This window comes from Vicia villosa, unplaced genomic scaffold (assembly GCF_029867415.1).
Source record: "Vicia villosa cultivar HV-30 ecotype Madison, WI unplaced genomic scaffold, Vvil1.0 ctg.002617F_1_1, whole genome shotgun sequence".
Taxonomy (NCBI): domain Eukaryota; kingdom Viridiplantae; phylum Streptophyta; class Magnoliopsida; order Fabales; family Fabaceae; genus Vicia; species Vicia villosa.
Window position 1 is genome coordinate 22,338 of NW_026705987.1, and position 14,503 is coordinate 36,840.

At 33.2% G+C, this 14,503-nt stretch overlaps 2 protein-coding genes across 2 annotated transcripts; one reads left to right on the forward strand and one right to left on the reverse strand.

The window, feature by feature from the left end:
• The first annotated feature begins 643 nt into the window (after positions 1–643).
• On the forward strand, positions 644–5,245 carry LOC131639415 (uncharacterized). Its single transcript, XM_058909912.1, has 6 exons — positions 644–1,465; positions 1,552–1,902; positions 2,226–2,866; positions 2,972–3,152; positions 3,257–3,394; positions 4,697–5,245. Exons 1-6 carry the CDS (start codon positions 644–646, stop codon positions 5,243–5,245), a joined length of 2,682 nt encoding a protein of 893 aa, XP_058765895.1.
• A 2,539-nt stretch (positions 5,246–7,784) lies between these two features.
• On the reverse strand, positions 7,785–11,426 carry LOC131639406 (protein FAR1-RELATED SEQUENCE 5-like). Its single transcript, XM_058909902.1, has 4 exons — positions 11,254–11,426; positions 10,881–11,012; positions 9,553–10,414; positions 7,785–9,328 (listed from the first exon to the last, which is right to left on the reverse strand). The coding sequence occupies exons 3-4, from the start codon at positions 10,400–10,402 to the stop codon at positions 7,785–7,787; spliced, it is 2,394 nt and encodes a 797-aa protein (XP_058765885.1). The 5' UTR covers positions 10,403–10,414; positions 10,881–11,012; positions 11,254–11,426.
• Between the last annotated feature and the right edge of the window lie 3,077 nt (positions 11,427–14,503).

Below are 14,503 nucleotides of genomic sequence, written 5' to 3' on the forward strand. Positions count from 1 at the left end.
GGGAGGCCCTGCCCTGTACGAGTTAGCTACAATTCAACCATGCCACCAATTAGGGGTCATATATTTAGATATAGTTTAATGGTGACAATTCTATTAGGAGCTGTGCATAGTTCAATACTGGCCAGATTTCATGAGTTCATGCTTTTAGAGAATAAAATCTGGATGTTGATTTGTTAGGATTCAAATATTGATTTATTTATTTTTTAATTTTCCTTTTCTTTTAATTCTAAAATTTACAAGCAGATGTGGCTTGTATTGTTTTTTTTAAAAGGTTTCATACTTAGTATTTTTTTTTCTTTTCAAACTATAACCAAAAATATGGAACAAAGCTAGTAGTAATTTTTTGGATTTGAGTAATATGTTATTAATATTGAGTAATCTGTTTTTGGATTTGAGTAATATGTTATTAATATTGAGTAATCTGTTTTTGGATTTGAGTAATATGTTATTAATATTGAGTAATCTGTTTTTGGATTTGAGTAATATGTTATTAATATTGAGTAATCTGTTTTTGGATTTGATTAATACGTTATTAATATTGAGTAATCTGTTTTTGGATTTGATTAATATGTTGTTAATATTGAGTATATTCTGTTCCTTGCTTTCTGTTCTTGTTATTGAGTAATATGTTGTATGGACAGATATGAGAACAAGATCTGCGGCACGAATTGACAACAATGACCATACTGCTGCAGTTGGGACAGAAGAGGAAGACTTGAATGATCATACTGCTGCAGTTGGGACAGAAGAGGAAGAGGATGGAAGTGCTGACATGAGAAATAAGAAAGGCAAAAAAACATCATCAAGAATATTGCATAGGTGTTTTCCTAAGAAGCTGACAGAATTAGTTTTGTTGTTGAACGAGGGAAAGAAAGATCCTAGGAAGAAAGAAGACTGTATTAAGAAAGAGAAGTATATTACGGAATGTGGATTTGGTGGATTGTTAAAACTGAACATCACCATTATCCCGGGGGTATTTGTAAGTTGGATTTTAAATAACTTTGACAAACATAGGGGAATGATTGTCAATGAAAATGCAAGAATTACAGTTGGAGAAGAAGATGTGAAGAGGGTATATGATTTGCCAAGGGGTAAGAAGATAATTGATTTGGAAAAGGTTGACAAATCAAGTAAAGAAAAGGTGAAGAAATTTAAGGAGCAGCTCGGGTACATAGGGGAGACTTATGATAGTATGATCCACATACATACCAATGTTTTGTATGAAAAATTGATGAATTTTGAAATCACAAAGAACAAAGCTTGGGCAAAAGGTTTTATATTATTGGCTATCGGAACCATTCTTTGCCCTACTACTTCATACTTGATTAGTTTGAACTATGCTACAGTGTTGAGCGAAGTAAAGAAAGTTAGTAGCTACAACTGGTGTCAACACTTAATTCAACATGCCAACGGAGGGATTAAGAAAGATGCATGTTCTGGGAAAGCAGACTTCCACTTTCTTCTAGTATGTAATCTATTAAAATATTGTTTTCATTTAATGTATCCTCTTTAAATTTTATTTAATAATCAAATTTAATATCTTCATTGTAGGTACATTTTTTAGATATGGTGCAAACAACCAAACAAAAGGAAATAGTTGAAAAAGCACCAAGTTGTGGAAATTGGGAGGATGGCAATGTGAGCATGGAGTTGAAGAAAATAAAGAAGAAGGGAGGTTTCAACAAGGTGATCATTCTTGATAAACAAGATTGTGATATTCCAGAAAGTAGTATGGCAGCAAAAGACATGGGTGATGAAGTGATGCATGACAAAATTGCTGAGACTGCAAAACGTAGTAGAGAGAAAGTGATCCAAAGAAAATGGAAAAAGCGAAAGACACAAAATGTGGATGATGAAATGATGGAGGCTCATTTGGCTCCACAAGACTACGCATTAGAAGAGGTATATCTTAACGAAATACTCAATATTCAAATTTAGTAGTGTAATATATTAGCAGTATTGAGTATTGAGTAATGCTTAGTATATGGTCATTCGTTGTTATTTGAGTATCGAGTATTGTGTACTATATGACCATTCATTGTTATTTTAATATTCAGTATTGAGTGCTACAGTTTGAGTATTGAGTATTGCATAATATATGGCTATTCATTGTTATTTTAGTATTCAGTATTACTGTTTGAGAGTACATGTTTAATATGTGGCTATACATGCTTAGTTTGAGTAATATGTGGCTATTGATTTGAGTGCTTTTATGTACATTGCAGGCTAAAAAACAAATAAAAATTTGTGATGAAAAGCTGAAGTTTTGGGCAGATTGGAAGACTTATTGGGTCAAACAGGCAGAGGAAGCTGAGTCTTCAATGAGAAAAGGAAAAGAAGTTGGAGAAAAGGAGCATCGTTCTAATACGGAAAAAGAAGTTGGAGATAAAGAGGATGCTGCACATGAGCCTAGAAATGCAAGTCCTGAATTGGTTGAGAGTGAAGACAATGATTCGGATCATGGGCTTGAAGAACAAGCTGCAAATTTAGTTGATAAAGAGGATGATGCAGAACAGCCCGGAAAAGAAGATGATGCAAATCAGCCTGAAAAAGAAAGTCAAGAGAAGCATGGTGATACAGCTGAGATGAATGATTCTGATTGGGGCCAGCCTTCTTTTAGTCTAGGATTCAGTACTCCTATATCATTGGAAGAAAGTAGAAAGTCACCATCTGATGTGGCAACATACACACTTATGGAGAACATACCACAAAATGAACAGATTCCGCTTCCAAAAAGGATCTCAGCATTGTCACAATACTTTAGATCCCCATATGTAATGCAAATGAAGAAGGCAAAATTGAGTGAGGAAGACACACAATTGGTCAACTATGCATGGACATTGGCAGAAGCAAATGGAGGAGCTATGTACGTTGATTTTTTAATTCAAGCCATTTAATATTTTTTTAACTTCAATTTTTAAATGAGATTCATTATATTTCATCTCTAATTGATAATGATTTTAACATGAAGGGAGGTATTGTTCCAAGACAAATGCAAGATGTTAGACAACCTTAACAGGGGATCCTTATTTTGTCTCAAGAAGGATTGTAAGTTAGAGGGGGATGTCATTGGAAACTATTTTAGTTTCTTGAATAAAAAAGAGATGATGAAAGGAAAGATGAAAAGGTTCATATTCCCGGTTACATATGAAGTAAGTATCACATATTGATTAGTTTTAATTAACTAAAATTTACAATATCTTCATTGTTTAAATTCCCATATTAAATGTATTTTGTTATAATTATTTGCACATAGTTTGAGCATGGCGTCAAGATCACTAGACGCAAAAAGGATCATAGAGAAGCCCATGTAGTGGCCGAGTATGCAGAAGATTTAATAAGACAGCTCAAATACATGGATTTTAATGATATAGACGTGGAAAATCCTGAATATGTAAGTACATTTTTGCTTAATATTTGTGCGAACATATTGTAAATATATTGTGCTAGGATAATATTCAATAATGTTTAATATGTTGATAGTATTGAGTAATCTGCCATACTAAGTGATACAGAAAGAATTTCTGCTATATCAAAGGTAGAATTCAGTAACTCTTTGAAAGATAGTTCATTTGAGAAAAGTTCAACGAAAGGAACTGATAATGTGTCAAATGAGATAAACACTACCAGTCATATAATACTATTTGGTCAGATCGTGCGTCCCGCTGAAAAAAGTTTCGATTATTCTGCTATTAAGGGGGCTGATTGCTGTCATTGTTGGGTTTAGAAATTAACCATTGAATTATAAAACTTACTATCAATTTTGTCTTTAAATTATCACTTACTAGATAATTAGTCTTTGAATTATATCAGTTACTGTCAAAGTAGTCCTTACAAGTTAACAAAAAGACCAATTTTCCCGACTTCATTCAAAATTTGGGTTTTTTTGCCTATTCGTAAGTTTCAGGAGTTGAATTGGTAATTAACTCTATTTAAATTTGACAGCACCAACACGCGTTGGTGTCCGCTACAGACACTCTTGATTTCGTTTGATCACTTTTTTTCCTCTGATTATAATCAGAATCTGTTAGTGTTTGTTTTGTGTCTGGTATTTATGTCTATGTTGTTGCCTCATAGATTGTTGTTGTTGTTGTTGTTGTTCATGACATATGGTTATCTCTCATGTGTATTATTTACTATTGTTACTATAGGATATAGCCTTAGACGTTGTAGGCTTTGTTTAGAGTAGTTTCTGACTCACAACTTCACGAGAGCTTTTCAACTAAACGATTATATGGGTTTTCTAATTATGGAAATTATAAGTTTAAACATGTTTATGGATATGATAAGTGAGAGAGCTTCCAAAAAAGTTGAAATGTTGATGCTGTCAAATTATACTAGAAGCTGTTATTTAAAATAATACTTCAAATTTTTTGCTTTCTAATTCTAACATGCTTTTAAGAGTTCCATGTCGGGCAATATATGGCTTGAACATGTTCTTATATGTTGATAGTATTGATTACTCTGTTTTGATTAATTACAAGGTTAGCTATAGCAATCTGTTTTGATTAATATGTTGATAGTATTGAGTAATCTGTACTGAGTAATCTGTACTGAGTAATCTGTATTGAGTAATCTGTACTGAGTAATCTGTACTGAGTAATCTGTATTGAGTAATCTGTATTGAGTAATCTGTTTTGATAGTATTAAGTTCCATGTTGATTATTGTACTCATGATTTCTTTTCATCATTACAGTGGTTTTTCCCAGTTTATTTGAAGAGTCACTATGCTGCATATGTGATTGATTTCAAAGAACAGAGGTTCGGATTTCTGAATAGTTGTGAAAGGTTCACACTTCGAAAAGAAGATGAATGGGATAACTGGGGGAAGTGGAAAGTGAGATATGGGATGGAGTTGATAAATGCTAAGAGAAATGAACCTATAGACTTTAGTCAATGGAGTTGGGAGGATGTGAAATTGCCTTTACAACATGATAGGAAATCATGCGGGCTATTTGTTCTGACATATATTGAGAAATGGGATAGCAAGCAAGCTGCAATTTGGGATTTTTTTAAGCATTGGGATATGATGACAAATGAAGAGCAAGATAATTTCATGGAGATTCAAAGAGTAAAAGTGTTGCTAGACATCTTGAAGCGTGAGGACAATGAGTTGCTTCAAAACTTGACAAAGTTAGCTCTGACATTGGCTGAAGAAGAGGCTGCATGTGCTATGGAGGATGACTTGGAGAAAGAAGCAGAGAAGAACAAAAAAAAAGGCGAAGACAAAGAAGTCAGCCCCTAACTTGGGTGAAGAAGAGGAAGAATGTTCTATGGCACAAGTCCTTGAGAAAGAAGCCGGGAAGAAGACAAAAAAACCTAGGACAAAAAGGAAAAAAACTCTATATTGAATTGTGTAGTAAGTGAAGGATAGAAAAACACTTAGAAAGGGGGGGTTTGAATAAGTGTAGCTTTAAAAACTTGACAGATAAAAATAAATTGCACAGTTATTTTTATCCTGGTTCGTTGTTAACTAAACTACTCCAGTCCACCCCCGCAGAGATGATTTACCTCAACTGAGGATTTAATCCACTAATCGCACGGATTACAATGGTTCTCCACTTAGTCAGCAACTAAGTCTTCCAGAGTCTTCTGATCACACACTGATCACTCCAGGAACAACTGCTTAGATACCCTCTAAGACTTTCTAGAGTATTCTGATCCACACGATCACTCTAGTTACAACCTGCTTAGATAACCTCTAAGACTTCCTAGAGTATTCTGATCCACACGATCACTCTAGTTCCTTACAACTTAATGTAATCTATTCTAAGAGTATTACAATTGCTTCTTAAAAGCTTTAATCACAAACTGTGATATTTCTCTTAATCGTTTAAGCTTAATCTCACTAAAATATTACAACAGCAATGTAGTGAGCTTTGATGAAGATGAAGATTCTGAGCTTTGAGTAGAACAGAGTTTCAGCAAGTTAATATTCACAGAGACGTTAAGAATTGGTGTAACATTGCTTCTCATCAGAACTTCATATTTATAGGCGTTGGAGAAGATGACCGTTGAGTGCATTTAATGCTTTGCGTGTTCCGTACAGCATCGCATTTAATGTTATACGCTTTTGTCAACTACCTCGAGCCTTGTGCATGCTGTGTCTACTGACGTTGCCTTTAATAGCTTCTAACGTTCCTTTTGTCAGTCAGCGTAGCCTGCCACTTGTACTTCCTTCTGATCTGATGTTTGTGAATACAACGTTTGAATATCATCAGAGTCAAACAGCTTGGTGCAAAGCATCTTCTGATCTTCTGACCTTGAAGTGCTTCTGAGTGTGATACCATCAGTACTTCAGTGCTTCTGATCTCATGTTCTTCTGATGCTTCCATAGACCCATGTTCTGATTCTGCTTCGACCATCTTCTGATCTTTGCCAGACCATGTTCTGATGTTGCATGCTGAACCCTTTGAGACAAAGCTTCTGAGCGCTGAATTATGCGTACTCTTTATATATTTCCTGAAAAGGAAATTGCATTGGATTAGAGTACCATATTATCTTAAGCAAAATTCATATTATTGTTATCATCAAAACTAAGATAATTGATCAGAACAAATCTTGTTCTAACAGTAAGAATGTTGGTTTCTAGAATTGATTAAGTTTGACTTGTATGAGCAAATTGTTTCTTTAAGCTTAAATTTAGACAAATTGTTTCTTTAAAGCTACTGTCCTGTTCCATATTGATGCAGATTCCTTTTTACGTATTTTCAAATAAAACTGCAACTTTAAATTAGTAGACTGTTTGAATCATCCGGTACATCCAATGAATAGATTCAATGACAATTAGTTTTAAAAAATTTCAATCAATGAGGTGTTTTTAAATCGATTCAAATACAATCTCAATACATATCTAGAATATTTATTCTAGAATACAAGCAAGAATTTAATGAAAACAATTTGCACTGTAATAAAAATGATAAGAGAGGAGAATAGTTATTCATTCTATGAAGTACCCTGCTCCTCTTTTGTCTGTTGTTTACTCGGCTGTTGTAATAATTCTAGGAACTATAATAGTTAGCTTTGAGTTAGTTTGCGCGTAGACAGATCAGAATAACATGATGAGAAACCACTGTGAACTTATGATTGTGTTGTGTTGTGTGTGATAACAAAAATATAAAACAAAACATAACACGATACAATAAAAAATAAGGGAATGTGATTTTGTAATAATAAAATAATAATTTTGTGAGAATTGATTTTGAAATAGAGTATGATCCTCGTTTTGGGTTTGAATTGAATTTTATATCTTATTTTAAATTTAATATTTGATAGAAAAATACAAATCAAAGAAATTTAACATCATATTAACATCCTTCCATAAAACCATACAGATTTGAAAGTCTATGTATGATGCCCTACCATAAATTCATACAGATTTGTTCACACCATCCAAGGTTCAAAAACTGTGACTCATTGCAGTAATGTCCAATTGCCAGGATCATAGATCATAACCATCTTAAGGCTTATTATAATTAAATCTAAACAAACACATGAAGCCATTTATTTCAAAGGCATTCTGCATGTGCAACAGAGAGATTGAAAACACAGAAAAGAGCTATTGCATTAAGTACTTCATGTGGTTATTAAATGAGAAATAAGTTTGCCTATCCAAAGTTATTACTTTAAGCAAATTCAATAGTATGTAGCAGAAGCTAAATTGGCAATAACTAAAACAATCAAATTGTAGAATGAAATATAAAATTCTGCTTACAGTATGATGAAAATTTGAAATAGTAGACTGAAATATAATAGTCTAAAACAATGGAAAGAAATAATGAAAATCAATCAACATTGGTGATTGTTAAAGCTAATTTTGCAGCATCATCTTCTTTCTTTTGTTTCTTCCGCTGTGCGATGAATCTTTGTCTCTCCCTAGCTAACTCATAATCACTTTTGAGCCGTTTCTTAGCCCTGATTGGATTGGGTCTCTTTTTGAACTTTTTTACACTAGAATCAACTACAAGAGGTTCAGCAACACTAGTATCTTTGCAAGATGCAGACCTGGAAGATGAAGGTTGACCGGAAACACCTTTAGCAACAATCAACTCTTCCGCTTGCTTCCCACATTCAATTGCAGCATTAAGAAAAAATTGGCACGCATCAGGGTCCATGCAAACACGGGTTATAATCTGAAGCATAACACCAGAAGCTTGTTGATATCTTTGTGCAAAAGTAGTATCTTGAATACCTCCAATACTGATGGGTTTTAAAGCATCAAGGGATGGACGAATTCCTTTAGTCCAACGCTTCAATATGTAGTGGTCAGGTATGGACTTCAAGGACTGGTATTGGACAGAACTCCCTAAGAAGTCTAATATCTTGAAAACATGGCGACATAAGAATCCCCGGTTCTCGAACATCCGACAGGTACAAGTAAAAATCTTGTTCCCAATATCTACCGTAACAACCCTCTCATCAAGTCGCAAAGGATCTTGATCATTAGGGAGAAGGTTTTCTGGAACTTCTTCGACCGACATATAAACATTCGCAGCGGCATCATTATCAAAATCCATCTCATCGGCATCACGAACAAGTTGAATTGTGAACACTTTGAAAACTCTATTAGAAATTGAACTTCTTGACATGTCCTCCTCATAATAATATTTGAAAGAAAGATCATATTGCTTGTGAATGAATGCAAACGATGCTGGAGTATACTTGGCGACAACGGACCTCATGAGTTGGCTGTTGGGATAATTGTTTCTTGGCCTAGTATTAGCAGCCTTGAAATCACAATCAGCATGATTATCTCGCATTTTCTCAACCATAACATTGAAATGGATAAAGAATTGCACAAGTGAGTGGTCTGGCTGAAGAAAGTGGCGAAGAAAGGCATTGAACGACTCGCTTAACTGTGTGGTCTTCAAACCGGCAGTGAAGTGTGATTTCACCCAAGCAGAAGACCATTGAGTACGATTACGATGAATCTGGACAAGCCAAGTAAATTCAGAAGTGGCTTTACCACCAAAACAATTTTGAAGCATCTTATTCCAATTGAAGTCAAACTCTGCCTCATCATCAACATTCGAAACCAAGTGATGTAGTTCGTCAAGAAATGCACCATTGCAACGAGAGCCTAAGTTGGACTTTGCATTCTCCCCCATGTGCCAAGAACACAAGCCATGGAAGACATCGGGGAAGATGTTTGGAACTGACTTCATCAAAGCAGAAGCTTGGTCTGTATAAATTGTAATGGGTTTCTTATTTTTCATGCACTTCAGGAAAGTGGTAAACAACCAATCAAAACTTGCTGAAGTCTCATCGTATAGCAGGGCACAACCAAATAATACACTCTTACGGTGGTTGTCAAATCCAAGGAACGGAGCTGGTATGTGTGACAAAAACATATAACGAAAAAGTTAAAACAATTGATGATATCAATCTAAAAGCAGTGTCATACCTAAAACAAAGGATGTTATCAATATATCTTTATACTAATATACCATGATGTAATAATAAATATGGTAGAGAAAATATATCAACGCACTGATAAATACAAAATAAAATGGAAGCTTGATATAATAGTAGTGAAATGAATAGAACACATACCTAATGGGCGATACTCCGTATTTGTTCGATAAGTAGTGTCGAAACTGATGAGATCACCAAATAATTCATAGTCTTGCTGCATGATTGCATCTGACCAGAAAATACTAGCTATGTTCTCTTCAGAATCTACTTGGATATCATAATAAAATGACGGGTTCCTCAAAGCTTCGTTTCTAAGATATTCTTGGATAATAGTTGCATCACCAATGACCATTTCCTTTTGTCGAACAGTGGTGAGAAAGTTCTTTAAATCTTGGAAGCAATACCCAAGGTTCTTTGAACCACCAGCTATTTGACGCATAACTTGAAAGGAGGATCTTACAGACATGCCTGATTTTGAATTTATTATAGCAAGTTGTTTTTGAGGCTCACTAATCTCTCGAGCCGATCTCAAGTAATGCGAATGCTCGGGTTTATGGAGAGGGTGGTTATGAGTAACATTCCATTTGTATATGTGATAACCTTTAACATTGGAATCATACTTCAACGAAATACTAGCTGGGCAACCAGTCCTTTCCTCGGGAAGTTCTTTCTCTTTATGATATTCAATGAGAACAGGAGTATCCGAGTTTGTCTTGTTCTTAGGATCCGCCCGACTTCCGTGCTTGAAACCATGCTTGTTACAAACATAACGGATATATTGCACAATGTCCGTTTTTTTGTTACGAGAATCATAGAAGGAATGCAAATTTCTTCTCACGCTAAATCCCTTTTCATGAGCGTATTTAGCATAGAAATCCTTGATTGATGAAAGCTCGTGGAAGACAAAATGTTGCCACGATTCATTATTTTCATCGGAGATTGAACCAACATCTTGAGTGACATTTGTGGAAGACGATATCTCATCCATTAGCAACACAACCTACATAATACAAATTACAACTTTATTAATAAGACAGATAGATATGCATATTCAATATTACACAGTCAAGGTTATTCTATCAAAATATATTGCACATTACTCATGGAATCCTAACATTATTCAACCATATTTACAACATAATTACAATCAGTTCTATTGAAATTCAACACTAAGGGTAATGTAAATCCCCTGTTCATATGCAAGCACGGTTAGTTCAATTGGAGAAAAGCTTTACAACATAATTGTGCAGCCCAAACTCATGGTTTACAACATAATTCTACGGCCAGTAACATAATATTCATTTATTGTTCATAGAAAAATTACAAAGAAAATCCTTCTATAAGACACACTATAATACACACATTCAGTTAATCAAACACTTTGTGTGATACCCTTCTAACCAAATTTCACAGAAATAAGCAGAACAAAGATGATAGGTGAGATAGGGAGAGCAAGTCTGACTCACCGATGGCGGAGCGGAGCTGTGACCGAAAGAGAGGGAGTTTCAACGGTGTGTCTGTGGTGATGCTGCAGAGCAATTCTCGGTGTTGTCACGTTTCGAAATTTCGACAGCCTTGTACTTTTTCACTTCGTTCACCTTATCCGATATACATTAGGCAAGGTTATTATATCAAAATATATCGAACATTACTCATAGAAGTATGCAAGGTTATTCTATCAAAATATACATTACTCATGGAATCGTAACACTACTCAACCATAGTACATACATTACTCAATGAATTCTTGAATTAGGTAAAACAATCAGTTCTATAGAAATCCAGAAATTGAAGTGTGAATCATCTAAAATTAAATTTAACAAGTTTAAAATTCAATACCTATGATTTCGTGGATGAAAGTGAGCTGTGAGAAATCACCGGAATGAATTATTGATGGCGGCGAAGAAAGGCGACGATGATTAGGTGTTGGGAAGGAAGCATGGCAACAGTGGTGATGTGTTGAGAAGGAAGGATGAAGACGGTGGTGATCGGCGGAGATTGGCGGTGGCGACGGTGCAGGCGGTGGCTACGGTGCAGGCGGTGGCGACGGTGCAGCGGTGGCGACGGTGGTGAATTGAGAAGAAAATGATGTCTGAGTCGTTGAATTGAGAACGAACAAATCACGAAAACGTTTTTTTTTCCTGTTTTTAGTAAATATATATATGGTGATTTGTAGCCATTAGATGGAAATATTGATCCAAGGGCTTAGGTTAACTTATGCACCATGCATAAATAAATGTTTATGCATATTAGCAGCTGCCCTTCCCTACTGTCCTCCTTTGCAAGAAATCTTTATTTGACACTCCCTTCAATCCCACCCCTTCAACACCCTTACTCCCTCTTTTGAAAGAAGATCTTGCAAACCTCGGAAGATCCACTTACAACTTCACATTGCTCAAAAAGATGTTATCCTGCTTTGTATCCAACAACCTCTCATCATGCACCTTGAAAAATCTAACAAATCCATATTTTTGCCCCTTACGTCCCTCTTCGCCGAAATAATGACCTTGTCGATGTCGTCGTACCCCTTGAACACTGTATAGATCTTTGGCTCTCATCTTCTCATGGAAAGAAGTGGAGAAAAAAGTTGAGACCAACGAATCTCTCTTCTCTCTTGACTGAGCAGAATTAGTGTTGTGCCAAACCTTTCGACGTTTCGGTTTGACTTCGTTCCAACCGTCCTCTCCGTCGTTAACTTCGTCCCTCGTCATGCTTCTGGTGACACTTCGTCACATATTATAATATTATTGAATATTTATACATTAAAAAAATTTTGAACACATTATTAATAGAATATTCTGTTTTGTTCTTATGATATTATCATATATGGCTACTTTATAAACTCCATTTAAATATAATTGCAAATCATTCTTTCACATATTAATATATAAATAAACTTGTACAACTTCACTATATTTATATCTCTTGTTTTAGTACTAGTAAACAATCTACAAGAAAAGGTTTCAAGGTTTATAAAATCAACAACCAGGCTTTGATGAAATTGGATTTAATGGAAATGAGGTATCCCAAACATAATAGAAATTAAGAGGTTTTCCATTGAGAGGTTTTCCATCATTCAGAATGCATTCATTTCCCACAACCCTGAAAATTGTATAGGGCATAACTAATTCAGTTTGAAAACCAGTGCAATTTAACTTTAAATTCTTTTGAGGACATTTTGAACATTTGTCTCTAACGGTCACAGTCCACTGTGGCTTATTCTCCACTACTCCTGTTTGAGATTGTCTTACGGAAATGTCTTTGTATGAACATTTGCTATAACCTGAGATTGTAATTGCAAAAAAATTATAAGAGTTTGAAACAATAATATATAAAATTAGCAAATTTATTCTATGAAAAAAGATATGAAAAGATAGGAGATGCGCTAATTTTACACCATCATCAAAGAACGACGTGTATCTTGCCAAATCATGTTGATATTTTAAAACGATTTAGATGAGTATAATATATTGAGTTTTTATTGGACGATCGTGTAAAATATATTGAATTTTTATTGAACGATGGTGTAAAATTTCTTTAGATTGAAATGTCTATTAAACTAAACAAATATTACCTTTAGAAATGAGCACAAAGAAGAAAACTATATTCAGAATTTTCATCTCAAATTATAGATGTAATGGTTTCAATTGTAATTGTAGATAATCTTTTCTTTATTGCATTCCTTTAAATATTTACTTATCTATTTATAATGCAAGCACATTTAATTATAATATCCGATATAAATCTAAGCAAAATTAATATACATAAATAATATGATGTTTCTTGTCTTAATGATTCAGTTATTAATTCAACAGTTCATAATGATGGTATATGATGTTATTTAGATTTTCGGTTGCGGTTCAATAAATTTTTATTGGGCAATTCTAATTTTGATAGGATTGTTTTGGATTCTTGGATTGAGTCTATGGACGGGACTTGCATGTTGAGAGATAAGATAAACTAGAATAAAACATGTGCGATGCGCGGTTTTACATTAAATTTTTTATTGATATTTTAATCATGGTCAAAATAGTTTTTAATAAATATGATTGATTATTTTTATTTATAATATTTTAGTCTAAACTACACATCAAACATGTGATATAATCATATGAATTCTACTCAAATAAAATAGTATGATTTGCATGAAAAGAAATTTTTTTGATAATTTTTTTATTATTATAATTTATATTTTTATAGATTACTTTTATTTTAAATAAAACTATTTAGAATAAGAATGTTCAGTTGGTTTTCTAATTAAAATTAAAATCAATTTGTTTTTTTATTCATACGGTGCCTAGCTAATATATTGTAGTATGGTAGTGAGTGATACGAAGATTATAATGTTTTTATAGGTTATTTTTATTTATGATGTTTTATATAATATTTTTAAGATAATTTCACTAAAAATTGGTTTAGAATATTAATGAACATTATGGAATTAAACAAATAACATAACTGTTAAATTTTATAATTATATTGAAATGAAATGAAACAAAAATATAATATCAATAATCAATAAAAAAATTATATTAAAATAAAAATAGCTAAAATGCAATTAAAATTGCACACAATATTGTAATATGTGTAAAATGAAATAATGAAATAATTAAAAATACGCTTTTATTTTTTTTCAAACTAAGTTACTTTTTACTTGAATGATATTTTATTAAAATTAAAATTGTGGTATTATTAGTAATTAATAAAATATTCATAATTGATATCACACAAAATGCAAACCAAAAGTGCCCACAATATTGTAATATGTGTAAAATGAAATAACTAAAAACACTAAATTGAGCTTTTATTTTTTTTCAAACTAAGTTACTTTTGATATTTATATTATAATTAAAAGTGTGGTATTAATAGTAATTAATAAAATATTTATAATTGATATCACAATATTAATGTCAACTTACGGTATAAAATTGATCAAATAAATACAGCAATTGAATTTTATAATAAGTAATTAAATGACATTAGTTATAGGTAAAAAATCGGATATTATTAGAAAATAATGACATATATTTATATTGGGGACAACTTCTCTACCCATCACAAAAAGTTGGGTAGTATACCTCCAATCAAT